Source organism: Lycorma delicatula, chromosome 4, assembly GCF_047948215.1.
Source record: "Lycorma delicatula isolate Av1 chromosome 4, ASM4794821v1, whole genome shotgun sequence".
Classification (NCBI taxonomy): Eukaryota; Metazoa; Arthropoda; class Insecta; order Hemiptera; family Fulgoridae; genus Lycorma; species Lycorma delicatula.
This window is the reverse complement of record NC_134458.1, coordinates 25,361,778-25,383,823: the sequence shown is the minus strand read 5'-3', so window position 1 is coordinate 25,383,823 and position 22,046 is coordinate 25,361,778. Positions and strand designations below refer to the sequence as shown.

The 22,046-nt window shown below is 37.5% G+C and overlaps 1 protein-coding gene across 2 annotated transcripts in view; it reads right to left on the bottom strand.

The window, feature by feature from the left end:
• The window catches only part of LOC142323197 (uncharacterized), a 105,522-nt gene that overhangs the window by 48,701 nt on the left and 34,775 nt on the right, over positions 1–22,046 (bottom strand). Inside the window, exons 5-6 of one of the 2 annotated variants that reach the window (XM_075362527.1) lie at positions 21,187–21,261; positions 1,920–2,319 (exon numbers count right to left, since the gene is read on the bottom strand). In XM_075362527.1, the coding sequence (XP_075218642.1) occupies positions 1,920–2,319; positions 21,187–21,261 (475 nt within the window). The remainder of the gene's footprint in view (positions 1–1,919; positions 2,320–21,186; positions 21,262–22,046) is intronic. The other variant, XM_075362528.1, reaches the window with a different exon arrangement.

Here is a 22,046-nt window from a genome sequence, read left to right as displayed (position 1 = left end):
AAGCTATAAAAAATACATATATACATTTTTTATTCATTTACATTTATGACAAAATAAATTCAGAGAGCACAAAAGTAAGTTTCTTCTTTACTCTTTTGGTGATCACACTTCAAACTTGTAGTATTTAAGATAAGAATGCTAAAGCTTGTGAAATTTATAAGAAAAATGATTGTTTTTACATTCTGCCATTAAAAAACTGACTAATCTTAATGTAAATACAAAACATTTTATTTTTTAACAAATATTTTATTCTCTAAAGGATGGGTGCTAATTGTAAGCTAAATTTAATCAAAATAAAATTTAAAAAATCAATTCAAAAAATCAGAGTTATTGTAGTTGAGCAATCATCAGATTAAAAGGGATGCAGTTTGTTATCAAACAACTTATCAGCAACTGATATCATATATATTCATAGGATACCTTACTGAGATTTTGTAAGACTTATGACACAAACTGTCATTAAGAAAATATTTTCCAATGGGAAAGAGTAACTTCTTTTACAACCTGGATTTTATTGAGCAATAATTTATCAAGAAAAAAAATAAAACAACATTTTTGACTTCTAGCTACCATTTTTCACTATGGTAGACAAACAGACCAATCAATTAGAATGTTTAAAATATACTGCAAAGTGTACAGTTGGCGGGAAGTCCCGTTACATTAGTTATGAAATTAGGATAGGTGCAGCTTGTGTTCTAGATCTAAAACGTCTGTGTAGGTTCCACTACGTTCAAAGCACAGCTGTATGTGCCTCAATGTCCAGTTGTTCATCTGCAACAGCATATCAAGGGTTAATTTCAAATTCTGACCGAACAGCATCTTGGAGTTGCTTGTTGTTAACATATCTGCATTTTCGAGATCTCTTCTTTTACAAAATGCCAGATTGTACTATCAGGTGCGGTGAGGTCAGGGCTTCTTGCTGGCCAAGGCAATGTAGCTGGTAACTCTTCTGACCCATGTCCGATCCAGTGATTCAGAAAAATTTCATTGGGGTGTCTGCAGGCATTAAAAGCAAACTGTGCTGGAGCACTGTTTTGCTGAAACGTAATGATGTCAGCGATCCCTTTTGCCATTAATTCTGGAAGCAACCACTCATCGATCATTCTCAAATAACTGTGTTGATTAACTGCAGCACTGAAAAAGTAAGGACCAAGGAGATGTTCACCTTTCATTCCAGCCCAAATCATAACATGAGGTGAACAGTGTTCAATTTCCTCAAAAAAGTGAGGATTGTCTTTCACCCATAAAAAAAAAAAAAAAACATTTCAATCACGAGAACTTCAATAAATCGCACACTTGTCTGAGAACATTCTTTTTATTGTTTGCTCTCGAAAAGCATTCAAGCAACAACTGACACGCATTAACACGTCAATCAAGGTCATTTTCACTCAACTCATTAACTGTGGCTGGATGAAAACATTTAATTTTCAAGTCCTTCTGTAGATAGACCTGCATTGTCGATCTTAGAATGACTAACTCTGCAGAATGTTTGTGCGTTGATTTCATCAATGTTGGTTGAATCAGTTCCTCCTCAGCAGCACACGTCTCAGCTTGAGTGCTTGATCTCCCACTGCATGGTACATCAATAACATTTCCTGTTACAAAACCCTACTTCTCCCATATCAATAATGTTTCCCTACATCTGCATATACCTGTGAACTTTGAACTTGGTGGAACCCACACAGATATTTTAGATCCATAGAAGGTAAGCTGCATCTATCCTAATAATTTCATAACTAGCATAAAGGGACTTCCTGCCCACCTGTACAATGTATGGAATGTCAGTATAAAGGGTTAGTTATTATATTAAATACTCCAATTTAAGTGGATAATAAAGGACTTCATTTTTAAATGATAATGATCATAATCATTGTTTGACCAAGGGTAATGGATAAGAAGTAAAAGATCAAAAACCTTACCTTTAAAACATCTTTTTGCATTCTCAATTTGCTCAGTTTGTGGTTCTTCATTCAATTCACAAGCTTCCATAAGACTTGACAAACCAGGAAGATTCCGGCTTCCTTTGATGGTAACAAATTCCTCATCCATAGAAAGACAACTGCTTTTAATTTGATCTATTTCTTGTTGCAGTTGATCTAGTCTGGCAAATGTTGTATTATCTATGTCGAAACTTAATTCAGATATATTGTCAGATGAAGTCTCTTGTACGATACTGACAGATGATGAATCACAATCCAAACGATCTTTACCATTTAGGATGGGACTGGAATTTGTTGAAAGTACATGTCGTACAGGACTTGATTTCATTACACATGAATCTGTCTCTGATTTACATTTAAATGTTCTTTTCATAGGTACCTACAAGCATAAAAAGTGACCAATATTTATTTACTACTAGTAACAATAAATTTTCATTATTGATGAAATTAAAAAAAACTATGATTCATTTAAGAATATTATATATTAAATATGTTCAAATCAAATTTTTTCAATAAAAGATTCACTAAAAATAAAAGCAATATATTTTATTTATGTAGTGGAAGATGAAATTTTCATGTCATGAAATGACAAAAGAGAAAGTAATTGAGGATTCTACAACTTAGGCTGCAATGAAATTTCATAAACAAGTTTTTCATCTTTTAAAACAGTACTTGTAAAGTATTATTTTAATATTTTTATAAACATATATTATAATATTATTTATGTTTTATAAACATTTTTTATTTATATTAAACATTAAACACCACAAACAATTCAGTGCTACAGTTTTTGTATCACTTTATATTGAGTTTTCTTTAGGATAATCTAACTTTGGGTTTAAGTTAATTTATCTGAGTTAGAACTTCATACATTAAATATAGTACACAATGGCAGTGACAATACACTTTGATAAACAATATACAATTCAATATTACAAAAAAAGTACCATTATCATTACCTATATCACACTGATGAAAAGTATTCAATTCTAGATAGTTGTGAAAAATAATTAAGATTATTCCAAGCTTTTTACATATTTTAAAAGATAATAAAATAACAAACTGATTAAAATCAGAGACATAAGTTAAATATAAGGAAAGTTAGCTTAAACAAAAATTGATTAATGATTAATCATTTAACATAATTCTTCAATGAAAAAATTTTAAATTGAATGTTCTCACAAAGGAAGATGTGATTGTACTTAATGTTTAAACAGTTGAACTGAAAATGATTTTAAAAGGAGGGGCTGGTGTAAAAGGTTTCAAGACCTATAATGGTTATAATCTCTATTAGAATATTTATCATAAATTACCAAAATATTTTTAATAATTTATTTGAATTCATATAGACCACTTCTTTAACAAAATGGTAAAAATTAAAAAGATCTATACCAGAAGACATACTGCTTTTAAACCTACAGCATTTTTCTAATGGTGAGAAAAAAGAGATACTTAAGATGTAGAAGTTAAAAATATACTAATTAAAATAAAATTTCTTTCCAGGGAACTCATCTCATCTCCCCATTCATTCCAAGAGAATCTACCTCAGAAACTTAATCAATGTTTAAGATCAACATTTATCTCAATCTTACGTAATATCATATCAGATGAGAATACACACTGAATTTATACAGGCTCAATGTTGTGTTGCCTCAAGTCTACCTGTACTCTAACATTCTTATAGAATATTTAAATTCTATAAATTAAAAATTATATAACCTATCTCTATTATGTTCCACAGCCTAAATAATTGCAGGTGATCTGACATGATATAAAGTCTTCAAAGAAAATGGCACAGCAGTGCTCTAGAGCAAGATCATACAGCACAAATAAAAAGAAAAGTCAGAAGTGGAATAGTTACTAATTATATTATCTTCCTCAATCTTTTAAATACTATAGCACAACAACATGTCTAACCAATAGAATGGCAGTGACATTAAACTAGGTTTTGAAAGCTTATGAAATGCCCATAGAATGACGGCTATGGACCCAACAAAATATAAGAAGATGATGTTTACTGTCTTACACTACCACTAAACACTAAGGGAAAGGTTACTCATGTAGTGTACATTAAAATTAAAGAAGGAACAATTTGAAACAAAAGTAAATAAAAATTTAATGCGAATGATAATCTAAGTACTAAGAGGCCCAGCTTTATCTGACAAGCAAGCTCAGCCTTAGTTGGGCAGAGCCTCTCTACCGAACTAGATAAATACCACGAACTCAGCTACTCTAAAAAGCATCAGATGGTATAGATCCAGAGGACACCAGCAAAAACCTAGAGAACACTAAGAAGGAAAATGAATTTGAATAAAAAAAATTGAATTTACAATTAAGTAAGTGAAGAGGATCAAATTAAAATCGTGTGGAGCTTATCAATGGAAGATAATTAAAAAGCTTATTCTTGTTTAATTTTTATCAACCTTTTTTCAGAAACTATTGATTAGGTTAATGATAAAAATAAATCAAAAGAAATTTCCTAATTTGCTTCAGAAATCTTTTTAATTAAGATCTGGTCTTTCATAACTAAATAAAAAATTTCATTTTAAAAACCTACGAGGATATACTAAAAGCTTGCAAATATGAACTGTGTATGAATTAACAGCAGCTAATTCATACTCAATTGTTCAGTAATATTGTGGTATCCATATTCAATTCATATTCATAGTGTAGAAGTTTTACAAAACAATTTTTTATGATGTTTGTATTCAACAAAAATTTTTAATCCCTCGCCGGGTGTTTTTTTCATAGATTTGCTGATATATTTAATGTACTGTGATTAAAAATCAGGCACAACTTGTTATTTAAAATTCTTAAATGTCTACTGATATTGGTAGTATGCTCTCTTAAATTACATTGTGGAAAACTTTACATAAATTAGAACTGTTTCTGTTGTTTAATGAGTGCAGATCTGGGCAGTTCACCATGTCAATTCATATTTTAAGAGAATACTAAACAAATCATAAAACTGAATCCAACAACTGGCACTTACGATAATAATCTGAGAATTTTTCAAAACTACTGTTTAACACGCGTTTGTTATTAAATATTTAAAAATAAATAGTGGACTGCTGGCTACATAATTAATTTTCTATTAAACTTATTAAGTTCATATTATAATTGACATTATTATTATAGTTAATATAGTTTTACAATTGTTGGTGTACTTGTTACGCATATTTTTATTTAATTTTTTTCTCTTCACTAAGAATAACATAAATGTGTTGTTATTCTTAGTTTTTTTATATAGTATAAACTCTATAAATCTTTACAGAAAGGTAATAAGTACATCAATCTGATGATTTTTAATATAAAATTTTGTATTGTTCCAATTTTTTGTTTTTTATGTTTTGATTTTTTTCTTAAATGAAAGTTATAGTGTTTTTTGTGTAATTGATGATTTTACATGGTATGGTTGAAGAAATCATGGTTAAATTTCTTTACATGTTTCACATTATAATTAAACTGCAACATTAAGTGGCACTATTATTGGCTTGAAAATCATAAGAAGTACTAAATAGTAAAATTATAAAAGAAAAAATTCTATTTGCAGGTATTATGAACATCAACTCAAAGCCTATTTAAAGTATTGCACGGTAAACACAAAACATTGTTTACTGGTTTTTAGAAAACAATCATACAAATTTTATGATAAATTGTTGTTACCTTTGCAATAAAAATAATATAATATGTATGCGTTAAGTGATGTAAAATAAAAGTTTATAAACAATATTTATAATTACTTTTGTTTTACTGATTATAGGAATTATATTATAAACTCAATCTGAGCTGTATATATTCACTCAGCAACTGGCTCATGACAAAACATATCCCAACTGACAAGTCTCAAAGCTACCACTACCTAAATAATGATTGCTTCTTTACTAAAGAACCTTTGATGTAAACAAAATTTAGCCTAGCAGAACATTATCACACTCTGAAAATCATTTCACTTAAAATAATGCTATCATGAGGTAGATTGTTTTTAATTTTAATGCGCTGGTGTAAGAATCCAGCAATAGTTTCAAAGTAATATTTAGCAAGGAAATCACAAATTAATTTACACTAACAGACTAACCACTACACATTATTATTACTATTACAATGGTTAAATCATACATCACTTCCTAACATAATAAGAAAAATGCATATACAAAAATATTTTCTTATTGCTGAACTTATATGATGTTATATTAGTTAACATAAGTAACATAAAAATATATAGTATAAAATAATAATACTGAGTTATATTTCATTAAAATAATATTCTAGTTTGGCACTATATATATAATTTATCAATTTTAGGAACATGTCTATAGAAATTGGTTGGAAGACTATTGATGAGACAGGTTAGAGTATAAGGTTTGATAAAAAAGATACACAGAATTTTTAAATTTTCCGTGTTGTGTAGGTCCAATTTTTGTTTGTGTTGGTAAACTTGTCCCTAACATATATTTACATTGGTAGCCATATTAGATGCTTAGTTTATTGTTGGCTTTTGAAAAGGTTACACGTGTTTTTATATGATCAATGATTTTCAACTTGTGAAAAAAATTGAACAAAGAATTTCCATTAAATTTTGCTTAAGAATAGAATAAAGTGCAGCAACGCATTGGAAATGTTAAATGTTGCTTTTGGCAATTTTTTTATGAATAAAACAAGCATTTACAAGTGGTACACACATTTCTAAGAAGGCTGTGAAGATGATGAAGATAATGAGCACCCTGGATGTCCCAGCACATCAACAACCAATGACATTGAAAAAATGGTTATGGACAATCACCAAATCACTATCAGAGAGGTTGCTGATGATATTGGACTATCATTTGGCTCATGCCAAGCACTTTTTTCAGATGTTTAGACATGAAATGTGTGGTAGCAAAATCTGTTCCAAAATTATTGAATTTCAGCCAAAAGCAGTGCTAGATAAACATTGCTCAGGAGTTGTTGAATGAAGTGAACAGTGATCCAGAACTGCTCAAATGGGTCATAACTGGTAATGAAACATGGTTGTATGAGTATGATATCAAAACTAAGGCCCAATCAACCCAAGGGAAGCTTCCTGAAGAGCTGAGACTGAAAAAAGCTTGTCAAGTTTAATTGAATGTGAAGGCTCTGATGAAGTGTATTCTTCAATTTCAACGGCTTAGTTTATCTTGAGTTCTTGCCACCTCATACGGTCAATAAAGAGTGTTACCTGGAAGTTCTAAACTGTTTGCATGAAGCAATCCAAAGAAAACACCCAGATTTATGGTGAAACTATTCATGGCAATTGCAGTACGACAATGCACCAATGCACCTGCTCACACTTCACTGCTTGTTCGTGAATTTTTCGGCAAAATATATCTCAAAATACCATTTTAGCCCTTTTCCATAAAGGTATTTGATAGATTATCTGAAAAAATGAGTCCCCTGAAATTACTGTCTTCTACATTACTTAGGTTAACCAATGTTTTACACCATACTCCAAACAATATCAACAAACTGACTGGCCTCAGGTACAGCAGATGTGCCAGCTTCTGTAAGAGAAATTAATGAATGATTTTATTTTTAAGAAAGCCCTTACAATATTTTGAGATTGTTTGTATATAAAAAAAAGAAGATATTAACTTATATACAGCTTTAAATGATGGGGATTTGAAGCTCAGCAATTATGTATTCTTTCTGACACAAGTTCATTTATAAAACATTATCAAAGGAATTTAAATAGGTTTGATGATGATTATGATAATAATTTAAATAGATAAAAACAAAACTGTGCTCAATAAAATCAGTAAGTTTAATAAAACCAAAATATATATAAAACAAAAAAAGATAACAGCGTTTTGATACAAAGATAAATAAAAAAATACATCCGAGGCATAATAACATGCAGTTAAGTAATAGAAGTATGCAGATATATAGCAGAGGTCTGACTATCTGAATTGTAATTATGACATTATATACAGTGTTCAATATATAATGATAATCCTCCTTCTGAAGGATATATCTACATTTACAGGGAATGATAACCATTCATTACAGAACTATCTCTTTGCTCATGTCTTGTGTTTTGTTTAAAATACAAACTAAAGGACCAAGATAGAAAACAATTACACATACAAAGAGAATAATGATAAATGTATAAAAGCAAATATGGCTAAGAGCATGAAGGAAAAAATTCACTACATAAGTAAAATCCCTTAAGGATTTAAATTACCTGATTTGGCTTTACTGGATGAAAACAAAATTCTATTGTAAATGTTATATTTATATGGCTTGGCAATTAGTAAGCAAATTTCAACATGATTTCATAAAGACTAGGTAATTTAGTTTTTCATCAAAGTTGTACATGTCATATGATCAAACGATCACCTTGATTATACAACTTACTTTTATTCTGCATTTTCTAAAATATATCAATTGCATAACGTAAATGTTTAATCCTATAAACAAGTAAAAAAATTTAAGATTTATCTAACTGTGTGAACAGCTTAAATTTAAACATTGAATAAGGTCTCATTTAGTAACAATTCTTACTGGTTTCTAAAAAAAAATGAAGGTTTATCTAACTGTGTGAACAGTTTAAATTTATAAATTGAATAAGGTCTTGCTTACTAACAATTCTTATTGGCTTCTACTATTTTTAATTTTTGTCACCATCCTGATATGCTTTTATTATACAATGTTCTTATCATTGAGTTTCAGTCAGATAACAGATCTCTACTATATATAAAATAAATATAATTCATAAAAAAAGTCAGTTTTATTGAAATTAGAAAAAATACAGAACAACATCAATCCAACTTAAATCGTGAAAGCATTTAAATAAATATGTGTTAACTCAAAAATACTTAATCAAATTACTACAGGAACAATATAAATAAAACTGCATAATGAATAAACAATCAAAACAAAAATATATAAAGGAGTATTTAAGTGTATTTAAATAAAGCAATATTATATTAATATAAATACACAATGACTGTTAATTTAACATGTTAAATATATGTTTTAAATATTATATGTATTTAATACCTTGGCTAAGATCTACATATGTAATATTTGAAATTATAGCTCAGAAAGTGTTTCACATGTTTCAAATACAATTACTTCCTTCCAAAAAAATTACAATTAAAAAAAAAAAAAATTATGTCTTAATAGAATCATCACAGGTGCAGAGCAGTTTCCAACAGTGATTTGTGACTATAGCAGATCTAGCATCAAATGCTCTATGCCCATTCTGTTTTTTTTTTATTTTTATAGCAGCAAGAAGATAAGATAAAATTTGACTCCTTTTATAAAGTCAAATTTTATATGTAGTTTTCTTGTTAGGACCAAAGTTAATCAACGTGCATGCAGGGAGCACCACGTACTGTGATATATCTTCTCTGGCCAGAGATTAGGTAATACTCTCTATAAAGGATCAGATAAGAGTCTATTCAGTACCAGTCCTACTAATCAGCGAGGAGACAAGTCAGAAGAGTTACAGTACTGATATAGTCACAGTCTATTCCGGAAGAACTTAAGACATTGGAACTCTTTGATGGAAATCCTGTACACTATACTCACAGTCTACAAAAACCATGAAGGGAACATTATAATAAATCTTTGAGGAGAGACGACTCTAGATTTTCAGATTCTATCTAACCAGTAATGCACAACATCGAGCCTATTTGGAACATGATTTCTTTATTTCCTTTATAACCTAGTCTAATGAAATACAGACCAGAGACTGAAAAATTGAAAACGTAAAGGCCTAAACAAATTAATTATGCCGAGATGATCACCCACACATTTATTAAAAAAAAGAAGTTCTGTTATCATCAATTAAACAGCATCTGCATAGAAAATCATGAACAAACTGTACAATATGATTGGTTAACAGAACTTAAACACTTAAGTTTACACATATACAGTTTTATATATATATATATATATATATATATATATATATATTATTGTATTGTAAACTTCATAATAAAACAATACATTTAATAAATTTTAATAGAACAAGCCTAAAATTAAATGTAATTCCTAAATATGCTATGATAATATATAAAAAACATTCAATTTAATAAAAGTATATAAAAAACAAAAAAAATTCTGCATAAACATTTAAGATAAAACAGGGTTATTACAAAAGAAATTGCATAAATATTAAACTATATAATACACACCTTCAATTAGTGCAAATTTTAGGACAGCTGATTTTTTATTATGTACTTAATTTGATTAGAATTAATGTTGAAATTCATAAAAATAAATTAAAGGAATCTCAACATATTAAAATTGTTAATTTGATTAAAACAAGAAATAATTTTCTTTTTTTTTTTGAGGAGGGAGGTGGAATGGATTTATGCATAGAGTGTCTCCCGCTGATGGTATTATCCAATCACTATCGGCAAACTACCGACTAAAACCACACCCTTTCTACCAGGACTCGACCCGGAACCGTTTAACACATTACTTCCGGTCGAGTCCTCCTATACTAGCCTGATTGGGTGCTACTAATTTTCAGGACTATCCAGGTCAACCTTTTTGGCACTGAGAATGTTGCCGACGAATCGGGCTACACTTTCCCAGCTCCTCAGGTCACGGAGCATCATCGCAACCACGTTATGGGGACTCCGTCGATCTGCCGCCCACCGAGCACATTTGAAAAAGGTGTGCTCAGCGTCGTCCCGTACACCGGGCAATACAGACAGTCGCTTTCCCTATGACATGGAGGTAAGCGCGGAAGTACCCGTGACCCGTTAAAAATTGGGTCATGTAGTACTCCACTTCTCCATGCCGTCGCTCCGTCCACGGTCTGACCAGAGGGATAAGCCTTGCGGTCCATCGTCCTCTGGTCTCGTGGTCCCAGGTCTCTTGCCATGGGAGGAATGTGCAAGTGCGTTCCTCGTTGGCAATGGTCACCCGGTCTTCGCCTGCCCGTCGCCTCCTATAAATCACCTGCCGCTCCCTTGCTAAAGTAGCAATGGGTATGACGCCGGCGACCACAAGTACTGCAGGCACGGAGACCGTCCGATACGCGGAAGCGACTCGCAAGGCTGCGGTGCGTTGCACCTGCGCGAGCCGCTTCCGGTTTTTCGCTACTCTTAATGCCTGGGCCCACACTTCCGACCCGTATAACAGGATGAAATGCACCGTGGACATCAGCAATCGCCGTCTGCTGGCCTTCGGTCCGCCGATATTCGCCATAAGCCGGCTGAGAGCAGTTACGGCTCTCGCAGCTTTGTCGGCGGCTGTACGAAGCTGTTCAGCAAAGCTGAGTTTCCGGTCAATCATCATAACGAGGTATTTTGCGGCCGGCTTGGTCTCGACAACCTCTACCCCGACCCGCAGGGAGAGAAGGGTGTCGATACGCTTCTTCGTGAGAACTACGATCTCCGTTTTGGTGAGGGCTAGAGACAATCCATGGTCGTCCAGCCAACTCTGTGCATGGCTCGACTGAGCCTCACTTGGGCGCGCTCCACGTCGCGGTCTGCGACAAGTAGCGCACCGTCGTCAGCGTACCCAACCAAGGCAGATTCTTCAGGCATCTCCAGCCTCAGCAAGCCATCGTAGACGGCGTTCCAAACGTCGGGGCCGAGAATCGACCCCTGCGCCGCCCCTGACGTGATCGTAGTCCTACGCCAGCCTGCTGCAGTCTCGTAAATGAGACCGCGGTTCCTCAGGTACGCGTCTACCGTTCTGAGAAGGTATTGAGGCACATGGAACGAATGCTCCAGGGCCCGAATCATGTCGTTCCACCGTGCGGAGTTGAACGCGTTTTTTACGTCCAACGTAACGAGAAGGACCACACGTCGCGAAAAATGATTGTGGTCCTCTGCTCGACGTGTTCCGCTTTAACCTCGTCTAGCGGAGCTGGTGACCGCGAGTCCCCCAATCGCCGAGTTACTATCTTGTAACTCAGCCCCCAAGGGTCTGCATCCACGGTCTCCGTCAGTTCTCTCCAGCAGCGTGCCTTGCTCACGCTGATGGCTCGACGGAGCCGCTTCTTTGCCGTCCTACACTCGGCTGACCAGGCGTTCGCGTTTATGCGATTCCTCGCACGTTGCGCCACCCGTCTTAGTCGAAGACACTCTCGGCGCAACCCGCAATCTCCGGTGTCCACCAGTACACGGGTCGCTTCAGGTGCCTCGGCTCCCCGTGGGGCATGGAAGCGTCCCATGCAGAAGCGATTAGCCGCATGGTCGTAGCAACTACGGCTTCAGCGCCAGCGTCCCCCCCGTTGGTGAAGTTTTCAGGGGCTACCACCCCTGAGGAGATCTTTGAGGAGAATTCTTCTCCTGAGGAGATCTTTTCGCCTGCTGTGGGGGCCCCGGGCGCTCTCGTGTACCATCTAGGACTCTAAATGAGATATATTGGTGGTCGCTACCGGTATAATCCTCGAGGACTCTCCAGTCCTGAACGAGCGTGACCAGCTCTTCGGAGGCGACGGAAATATCAGGAATGGTTTCCAAATATCCTGGGCGGCGGAACGTCGTCGTGTTCCCTGTATTGAGAATCACGAGTCCAGTACGTGCCGCCATGTCCAGAATGTATTTCCCTCTGGAGTTGGTATGCGCCGTACCCCAGTCTACCGCCCTGGAGTTGAAGTCCCCAGCTACCACCAACTCATCAGCGGCGGCGAGGATAACATCCTCCAGCGCGTCAGCTTTCCGGCGAAAGTCCGCTATCGAATCATTTGGAGTGAGGTAACAGCTAAAAATCGTAACTTCACCGCAGCAGATCCAAACGAACCCCTCGCCTGCGCCGTGCCTCCGATCCGAACTTGAGCTCTGCTGCGATACGGAATCCATATCGCGGCAGTCCCGAGCGAGTCTCGGAACCATTGGGAGTCGTCACGGTCCCGGTACTGCTCGCTGATCAGAACCAAATCGGCCTCCCTGTCTCTGGCTAGCTGCAGCAGCAAGTCAACAGCTAGCCGGCTCCTGTTAAGGTTGGCCTGTATTATGTTCATGGGCCGTCCGGGAGACCTGACACTCCCTTGTTCCAGGTGCGTGAGCCAGCTGCGATGCGTTCACCCCTTTTTCTTGGCAGAGCATGCACCGAGGGGGGCGGAACACTCCTTAGCCTTGTGCTCTCCTAACCCGCACTTATGGCAGAGACGGCTTCTGTCAGGCCCCTTACATCCACGAGCCAGATGCCCATACCCATGGCACCTGAAACACCGTGAGACCTGTGCCCTGGGTCTGATTTGACAGTACAACCAGCCAATCCTTATCTTGGATTGGCTGAGTAGTCTGGAAGCAGCCTTCTCTCCAATCTCTATTAATGCTGCTTTCTGCCCCCTGGCATTAGCACTGGTAACACTAACTCGGCAGTCTCCTGTATCTCCGAGATCTCTTCTCAGTGCTGCTTTCACATCCTCCTTCTCTGTGACGCAGTCTAGATCTCGGATCTCCAGTGTCTCCCTCGGTTCCAGATTGTGGACTACGGCTCCTTCTCCGAGGACCGACTTCAGGACAGCGCAAAAGGTCTTTTTGTCTTTGGTAGAGCTGCCGAGTTCAATCAGAACATCTCCCGCCCTAGTTTTCCTTATTGCCGCTTCCTCTGCCTCAATCTCCTCTAGTTTCATCCCCTTCCGAATTTGACTGAGCGTTTCGGCATACGAATAATAATAATAATCACAGATGGATGGGACTTTTCGGCTACCTGCAGGATATGAACAATTAAATGATTAGGAAGTGGACACATACCATATTTAGAGCTGGCGATGTGGTGGCCAGGGTCAATGTTACTGCAGGTGTAACGGAGACCCTTCCGTTGTCCACATGCCCCCTGCGATGGCAAGCATGTAGCAATAGTGCCCATGTATATCGGTGCATGGGAGCTCTGAAAGCTTCGGTGAGTAGGAGCCTGGAGTCAGTGCAGAGATTGCGCATCCGCTCTCTGCCAGGACATATGCCGGTTCCACCGGAGTACCGGATCGGACCTCCAAGGTTAGTAGCCCGAGTGGGGGTGTACTCCGGCGGCTAGCCTTGCTACAGAAGGGATTATTATCAAATGAATACACTTGAACAACCAATCGTGGTAGAGGGTGCACGTTAACACCCTCGTTTAGAAACCTCCGATTCGCCACAAGCGAAGAGGAAAAAAGTAAGGAGAGTGATAAGATAAGAAGAGATGCTGATAAAATCAGTAAAGATTTAAGAAGAGCTGTGTTTGGAAATAATGTTCCCAAACCAAGATTTTTGGTCATTACGAAAGAGAATGGTAACTTCCAAAAGGTTAGTCCATTCTTAATCGCTAGAGAGATTGCTAATTGTGCTGGTGGTCTTGTCAAGGAAATCCGAAAGACTTTTAATGGATTGCATGTCGAAACGACATGCAAAGCCAGAAAGGCCAGGGTTGAAGATCGGTGAATTTGCGATTTCTGTCCAACCGCATAGCACACTTAACACATCCAGAGGAGTTGTTTGCCGTGATCTTCTTAACTGTACAGATGAAGAAATAGTACAGGAAATGTCTAGTCAGAAAGTGACACATTGTCGCAGACTCACTATGAGAAGAAATGGTGAGATTCTTCCTTCGGCCTCGCATGTTTTGACATTCAATAGGCCGAATCTTCCTGAAAAGGTACGAGCTGGTATCCATCGGCTTGATGTACGGGCATTCATTCCACAGCCGATGAGATGTTTTAAGTGTCAACGTTTCGGACATACTGCAGCTAGATGTGAGGCGCAGGAAATATGCATATGTGGGTGATCCATGTAAAGACCCTCCAATCTGCATTAACTGTAAAGGGCACCACAACCGTCGTTCAAGGAACTGCCCTATATATAAATTAGAAACGGCTATTCAGGAAGTCAAAACGCTTCAAAAAGTTAGTTACCTTGAAGCGAAGAAAATTGTCAACTCACGAACACCTCGACCATCGACTTCTTATGCAGAAGCGGCTGCTGCTCCTTCCACATCTAAAATGAATGTGGAGCAGTAGCTTAATACGATGGCACCGAGTCTTGCGACAATGATAGAAAGAATCATTGATTCCAAGATTGAGTCGACTCATCAGACAGAACAAAGTAAACATGAGAAGGCTCATTCCCGGACTGACGTCGTTGACATAAGACACGTACCAGCGCAACCGAAAAAAACCAGCAAAACCTGCGATTATAACGCCATCAATTGAAGTAATGAATAAAAATATTGATTTATCTGGCAAAGACAAAATGATCACTCCGTCGTCGAGTAAGAAGGATAAGGAAACCGTGACAAAAGTACAGGAAAAATCTGTGTTTACCGAAATGGAGGTGCAAGTCATTATTGAGAAAGCACCAGACACAGACGATATTAAAACTGTACCTATAGAGCCTCCAAAAGCTCAGAGAGCATCTATGTCAGCCGGCCCTAGCACAGCCTTAGAGATTGAATCCAGTTCATCAGCCGCCGAAAGTGCATAGCTTGCTAGTTTAGATTCCATAGCAACGATGCTTACAGCAACAACGAAGCTTTCATCACCGGATGTAAGCCGGCGAACGTCATTGGCATCAGAAAGAGAAGACGATGCCATGTCCGAGGCCTCAGACACACTGTCATCGGAAGTTGAAGCCGTTCGCAGAATGGAAAAACGGTGCAAGAAAGGATGGCCGAAAGGAAAGCCTAGGTGGTAAACTTTGGATTCGAAAGTTGTATTAGAAATTGAAATTGTGAACCTTTTTTTAATTTTTTTTTGAAGTGGGACGGGGCTAATGACGAAAGTAGTCGATGCCCCTAAAAACCTCAAAAAAAAAAAATAAATAAAAATAATAATTGTCCCGCAGCCAATGAGATGCTTCAAGTGCCAACGCTTTGGCCACACCGCTGTTAGATGTGAAAGACCGCAAATATGAATGTGCGGCGATGAGGTGCATGAGGGAGAGCCGTGTAAGGAGCCTCCTACATGCATCAACTGCACGGGACAGCATTCATGTAGATCCAGGAATTGTCCTGTCTACAAAGACGAGGTAGCTGTGCAGGAAGTTAAAACCCTGCAGAAAGTCAGCCACCTCGAAGCTAAAACGATAGTAAACGCCCGCAAACCTAGAGCAACAACAACTTATGCTCAGGCTGCGGCTGCTGTTCCTGTTCCAGTTACTGTCGATGAAAGTCAGCTAATCAGTAAACTTGCGCCCACTTTGGCTAACATGATTGAAAGAATTATTGAAAATAAAATGAAGCCTTTCAATAGTAAAGAACCTGTTAAGCCAAAGATATTAGTAGAGCCTCCTGAAGATAAATCTCCGAAAGTTGCTCTTGTTCAGAAGATGACGGACGCCAAGGCGGAAAGTCCGTGTTAGCGAGATCCTTGATGATAAGAAGAAAGTGATTGCTACAGAGTCTGTTCTGGAGGCTCCCAAGCCTCCTGCAACTGAGGTCGCCTTGAAGCCTCAAAGGCCACAAAAAATCACGCAGGGGGGCAAGTGTCCCCCCCTTCCACGGGCGGTGACTGGTGCGATCCCTGTGTCGGGGGTCGGCTAGGTTGCCGCCTCAATTGGTGCCTGAAACCGGCGCCGATCCATGTCCGTCGTCATCGGCGGCTTCCGGTCTCAGATTCGGAGACCGGAAGCTATACGGGCAACGACGTTCTCCGCGAACACGAAGCTGTTCGCAAAATGGGGAAAAAAAGGGTGGCCGAAAGGTAAACCTAGGCCATAATTTAATTTAAAATTAGCGAGTCGATTGTACAATGGAACATCCATTGTATATGTATCCATTGATTTGTATATGTGTGCAAGAAACACATTTCAGCCGAAATGAAAATTTTCAATTAAGAGAATATGATGTATTTCGGCGAGATCAACCGCCAAATATAAGAGTTAGAGGTGGAGTAGCCATATTAACATCTACTAGAGCTACCGCCGAAGCGGTTGATCTAAATACAAATCTACAAGTGGTCGCCATTAGAATGAAGCGTCTGCTTCAGGTCACAGCTTCAGATCACAGGTTTGCAGCATATACTTGCCGAATTTTGATTGGGAGGATGACATAGCGCGAGTAATTTCGGAGCTTCCCCCACCTGTTTTACTGGTGGGTGATTTTAATGCTCATAATTCTCTTTGGGGATCGGATCGAGTAGATCCCCGCGGAAGAGAATTGGAAAGGTTCCTGATGAATTCAGAACTTATTCTTTAAAACGACGGTTCAGGAACCTTTTTCAATGCCAGGGATGGCTCGATGACCTGTATAGATCTTGCTCTCATAAGCGGATCGATAGAACCGAGGTAAACCTTCCATGTTTTAGACGATTTGCATGGAAGTGATCATTTCCCGGTGCAAATTGTAACTGATGTTACAAGAACAATATATCCCATCCCTAAAAGATGGTTATTTGAAAAGGCAGACTGGACGAGCTTCACAGCTAGAACGATACTCCCGGAAACAACTGGAGTTATCGGAGACGATGTCGACGCCATAACAAATGCAATAATTGAGTCGGCATCGAGATATATTCCCAAAACATCTGGGAAACTTACGAAAAAACCCGTTCCATGGTGGAACGATGAAATAAGTGAAGCTATAAAAAGACAGAAAAGGGCGTATAACGCCTTTAAGAAGCGTCCTAGCATAGAAAATCTTGTTGCCTTTAAGAAATACAGGGCGTATGCAAAGCGTCTTATGATAGACTCGAAAAAACGATCCTGGCAGCAATACGTGTCATCCATTGACAGAACTACTACTGCATCAGACGTTTGCAGGAAAGTGAAGGCGATTTGTGGGCGTAAAAACTTTGCTCCCATAACTAGCCTTCAAGATGAAGATGAAATCAAGGACACCCCAAACGAAATCGCAGAGTTATTATCCAATCACTTCGAGAAGGCGAGAAAAACGGCTACCTACGAGGAAGATTTTCGGACGAAAAAAGCAGAACTTGAAGGACTACTAAATTTCAGAACTGAATATAATTACTCATATAATGTATCCTTTAAAATAGAAGAATTCGTGAAAGCGTTGGAGAAAGCAGGCAACACAGCTGCTGATCGGGATGAAATCCATTATAATATGATCAGGCAGCTGAATACCACTGCCAAACGCAGATTGCAAGAACTATATAATCAAATATGGTGGGATGGAATGTACCCGCAGCAGTGGAAAAAAGCACATGTTGTTCCAGTACCAAAGAAAAACAAAAATTTAACAGATCCCAATAGCTACCGTCCAATTTCTTTGACGTGTGCTATGGGAAAAATACTGGAAAAAATGATTAATAATCGACTCGTCTGGGTTTTAGAAAAAGAAAACCTGATATCACCATATCAAGCAGGTTTTCGACAATACCATTCTACTACCGATCAAATGATCAACTTAGAGAATATTATATATAACAGCTTTATTAAAAGGAAACATTGTGTCGGAGTCTTCTTCGATCTTCGAAAGGCTTTCGATATGACCTGGCGACATGGAGTAATGCTCCAGATACATGAATGGGGCATTCGTGGCAATTTGCCAGTTTTACTCAGCAACTATATGAACGACCGTACTTTCCAAGTACGTGTGAACAATGAATATTCATCTGAAAGAATCTTGGAAAATGGCATACCACAAGGTTCACCACTGAGCGGTGAAATACAAATTAAATGAAGTTGCGAGGAATAATGGATTCCAATTTTCACCAGAAAAAACGTGCTGTGTACACTTCTGTAGGAAGAAATTTCCTCACAAAAGTCCTACGTTGAAAATCGAAAATAATCCAATACAATACAAGGACAATGTGAGATTTTTAGGACTAGTATTGGGTAAATCCCTTACATGGGGATTACATATACAGGACTTGAGTGATAGATGCAAAAGAGTCCTAAACATTATAAAATGTTTATCGAATATTAATCGGGGCTCAGATAAAGAGATATTATTGAGACTATATAAAGGATTGATTCAATCGAACTCGACTACGGATGTATTGGTTAACTGGCATTTCTCCCACCACCACCCCATTCGGTCGCCCTAGAGCATAGACCAAATGTTCCGTGCCAAGAACGGCTACTGTGCCTCATAACGGTTTAGCGACCCAAATCCTAACAGCTCCTAATGAGCTACCTAACGTGCGTGAGCGAATCAAGCAGGGCGCCATACAGCACCCGCTGAAGTGTCCCAATCGCTCACTTGTCAACATAAACTAGATCGGGGAGGCGCACTCCTTGTAACAATTTAAAACTATAAGTCTATAAAATAAAAGACAGCAATTTTGGCTGCCACGCCTCGGTCGCTGTATGCCAGCTAGTACCTGTCCACCATTTAACAGCGCTTGGAGCTGATTTGGCTGATGGCCAGCCCTATTACCAAGGTAAATTGGTTTCCAGCAGCAAAGTTTTAGGAATCTAAATGCAATTACATTTAATCCCTTAAATTTACCGATGACGGTTGAACATAGCAACCTCATCGAGGAACTCCCAATATACAATATAATATACAATACTACGGATGTATTGTATATTCATCCGCTAGGAAGTCGCATTTAAGAAAGTTAGACGCAATTCATAACAGCGGAATAAGATATGCGACAGGCGCTTTCCGCACAAGTCCGGCGACTAGTCTAATGTCCGAAGCCGGAATAATGCCACTACATTATAGAAGAGAGATCTTTTTGCTAAGATATGCAGCAAATATATGGGCTTTTCCTGCCCGTATAAATAACAAACTTTTTAGCAACCATCTTTTGGCTGCATTATACGAACATCGTGCTACCTATTCCAGACCAACCGGAATTAGGTACCACGAATTAAGAAGAGAACACAAAATTGCTATTCCAGATACATTGGCAATTTCTACTAGAGAAATACCGCCATGGCTCTTGCCAGCGGTAAATACAAGGTTAGATCTCTCTCAGGAAGAAATAAAAAAGAAGCCAGCAGTGATCATCCAACAGGAATTTTTAGCAACCGTCAGTAGCTACGAAGAACATATTAGAATTTATACTGACGGTTCTAAAACCGAACATGGTGTAGGATGCTCCATATATGTAAATGGAGAGAAGCCCACTTTTGGAAACTGCCAGATATGGCCAGTGTCTATACGGCAGAACTTACTGCCATTCAGCAAGCTCTTCAGTACACAGAACACTACTGTGAAGACAAGAGTTCTAATATGTTCCGATTCTTTAAGTGCACTTGTTGGAATTCGGAACAAGAACATTATGGATGTCCTAATTGCAAACATCCTGTCCATTTTATACGTTCTAAAACAACGAGGACAGCGATGCGTATTTGTATGGACTCCGGGGCATGCTGGTATTGCAGGTAATGAAAGTGGAGGGTGGCAGAAGTTAAAATCTGTCTGACTAACTTAATAAGAAACAAGTGGAATACTGATTGGAGGAGTTTAACTCAATCAAAACTTCTCCGTATAAATGGAAAAGCGACATGAAGTTGACTCGCCGAGAACAAGTAGCTGTGACCAGACTTAGAATCGGTCACACGCGAATAACAAATTCATATTTGTTAACCAGCGAAGAGAGACCAATGTGCGGTGTTTGTAATAAAACACTTACAATAAAGCAATCTAATGGAAGACTGTACCATATATGAGGACCTCAGAAAGAGGTTCCGGCTAAGAAATGATATTGCTGCTGATTTAGATAATGGAAATGAAAAAAAGATAGTTGCTTATTTACACGCCAGTGGACTTCTTAAAAGTCTGTAAAAGGGCAAATTTAAAGCTGTGTTAAACCAACTCTAAGAGGTAGTTTTAAATATATATAAGGGAGTCTCGAAGCGTGGCACGTATAGTGATAGGAGGTAGCCTTCTTGCCTAGGCCACCCTGGCTCGCCTGCATACAAGGACAGGCAGTCGGGGTGTGTCCAGTGATGGCCCTCAAGGGTAGACTGAGGGCGTGAGGCTACGGGTAAGTGCAATGCATGCCTGTAGCCAAGTAGGTAAGGGCCGGGAAGGGTAGCCTCTTCGCCGAGGGGCTTTTTGGCCGTTCTGAACAGGTGGTCAGATTGCTCTTATGATGCTGAGAGGACCCCAATGGGTTACGTCCTACATGATTGTTTATAGGGGGAAGTCAACTGCCACGGCATCCTGAGGCGACTGATATGCTGCTTTACAGCAGTTCTGGTCGCCCCGAGGGTGCTTAAACAAATTAATAAACGAGAAAGGTAGAAGGAGATAATGGTATTGTAAAGGCATGTATTTTCCATTTATGTTTCTTTGTGATATTTTCTCATAATTTTAAAATTGGGGCCCTTTACACCCCATATGTGTTGTTTTTGTTTTAGATTAATGTTATGTGTACTTTGTGCTTTTTAAATAAAAATGTAAGGGCCCTTTACACTCTTACATATGACGATCCTGATGCTAATACTAATCTCTTTTTAAGAATGTGACGAGGGCTAATGACCTCAGCAGTCGATGCCTGTAAAATACAAAAAAAAAAAAAAAAAATAATAAAAATTTGGATTATGGTAGGTTACAAGGGATACTATGGTGAATAGTGGGGATGATATTTCATGCTTCATTGATATACTGGAAAATTCAAAATCATATACTAGTACTAATAATGAGATGATAAATTTGACAAATGTTAACCTTGATGATAATGGACAGTTAATTGTTGCTAATGCTTTTAAATTTAATCTAAATGATATTATCAAGAATATCATAGTTGATTCTGAAATAAATATTAATAAAATAAATCCTAATGATGAAGAACAACTATGTAATAGTATTAAAAGCAAAATTCATAAAATTAAAGGAAAAAAATTTGGTCCACAAATCACTTTTTAATAACAAAAAAGTAATTCACCATTTAAAGAATAAGTTAAATGATAATAATTACATTATATAAAAATCTGATAGAACTAATACATCTGTTATCATGTATATTGAAAAATATAATAATTTGATGAAATAATACATAACAGAAAATAATTTTAGAGAAATAAACAACCCTACTAGTAAATTTTTAAAAATAACAAAAAGTTTAATAGCAAAATACTGAAATATTTTTAATCATAATGACAATTTAAGATATCACACTAGAATATACCCTTTTGAACAAGTTACTCCAAGATTAACAGGACTTCCAAACATACATAAACCTGACATTCCTTTTATATCTGCTCCATCTTATATTATTTCCAAAACAATAGATAACATTACTAGGATAAAAATGAATTTAAATTATAATTACAATATAAA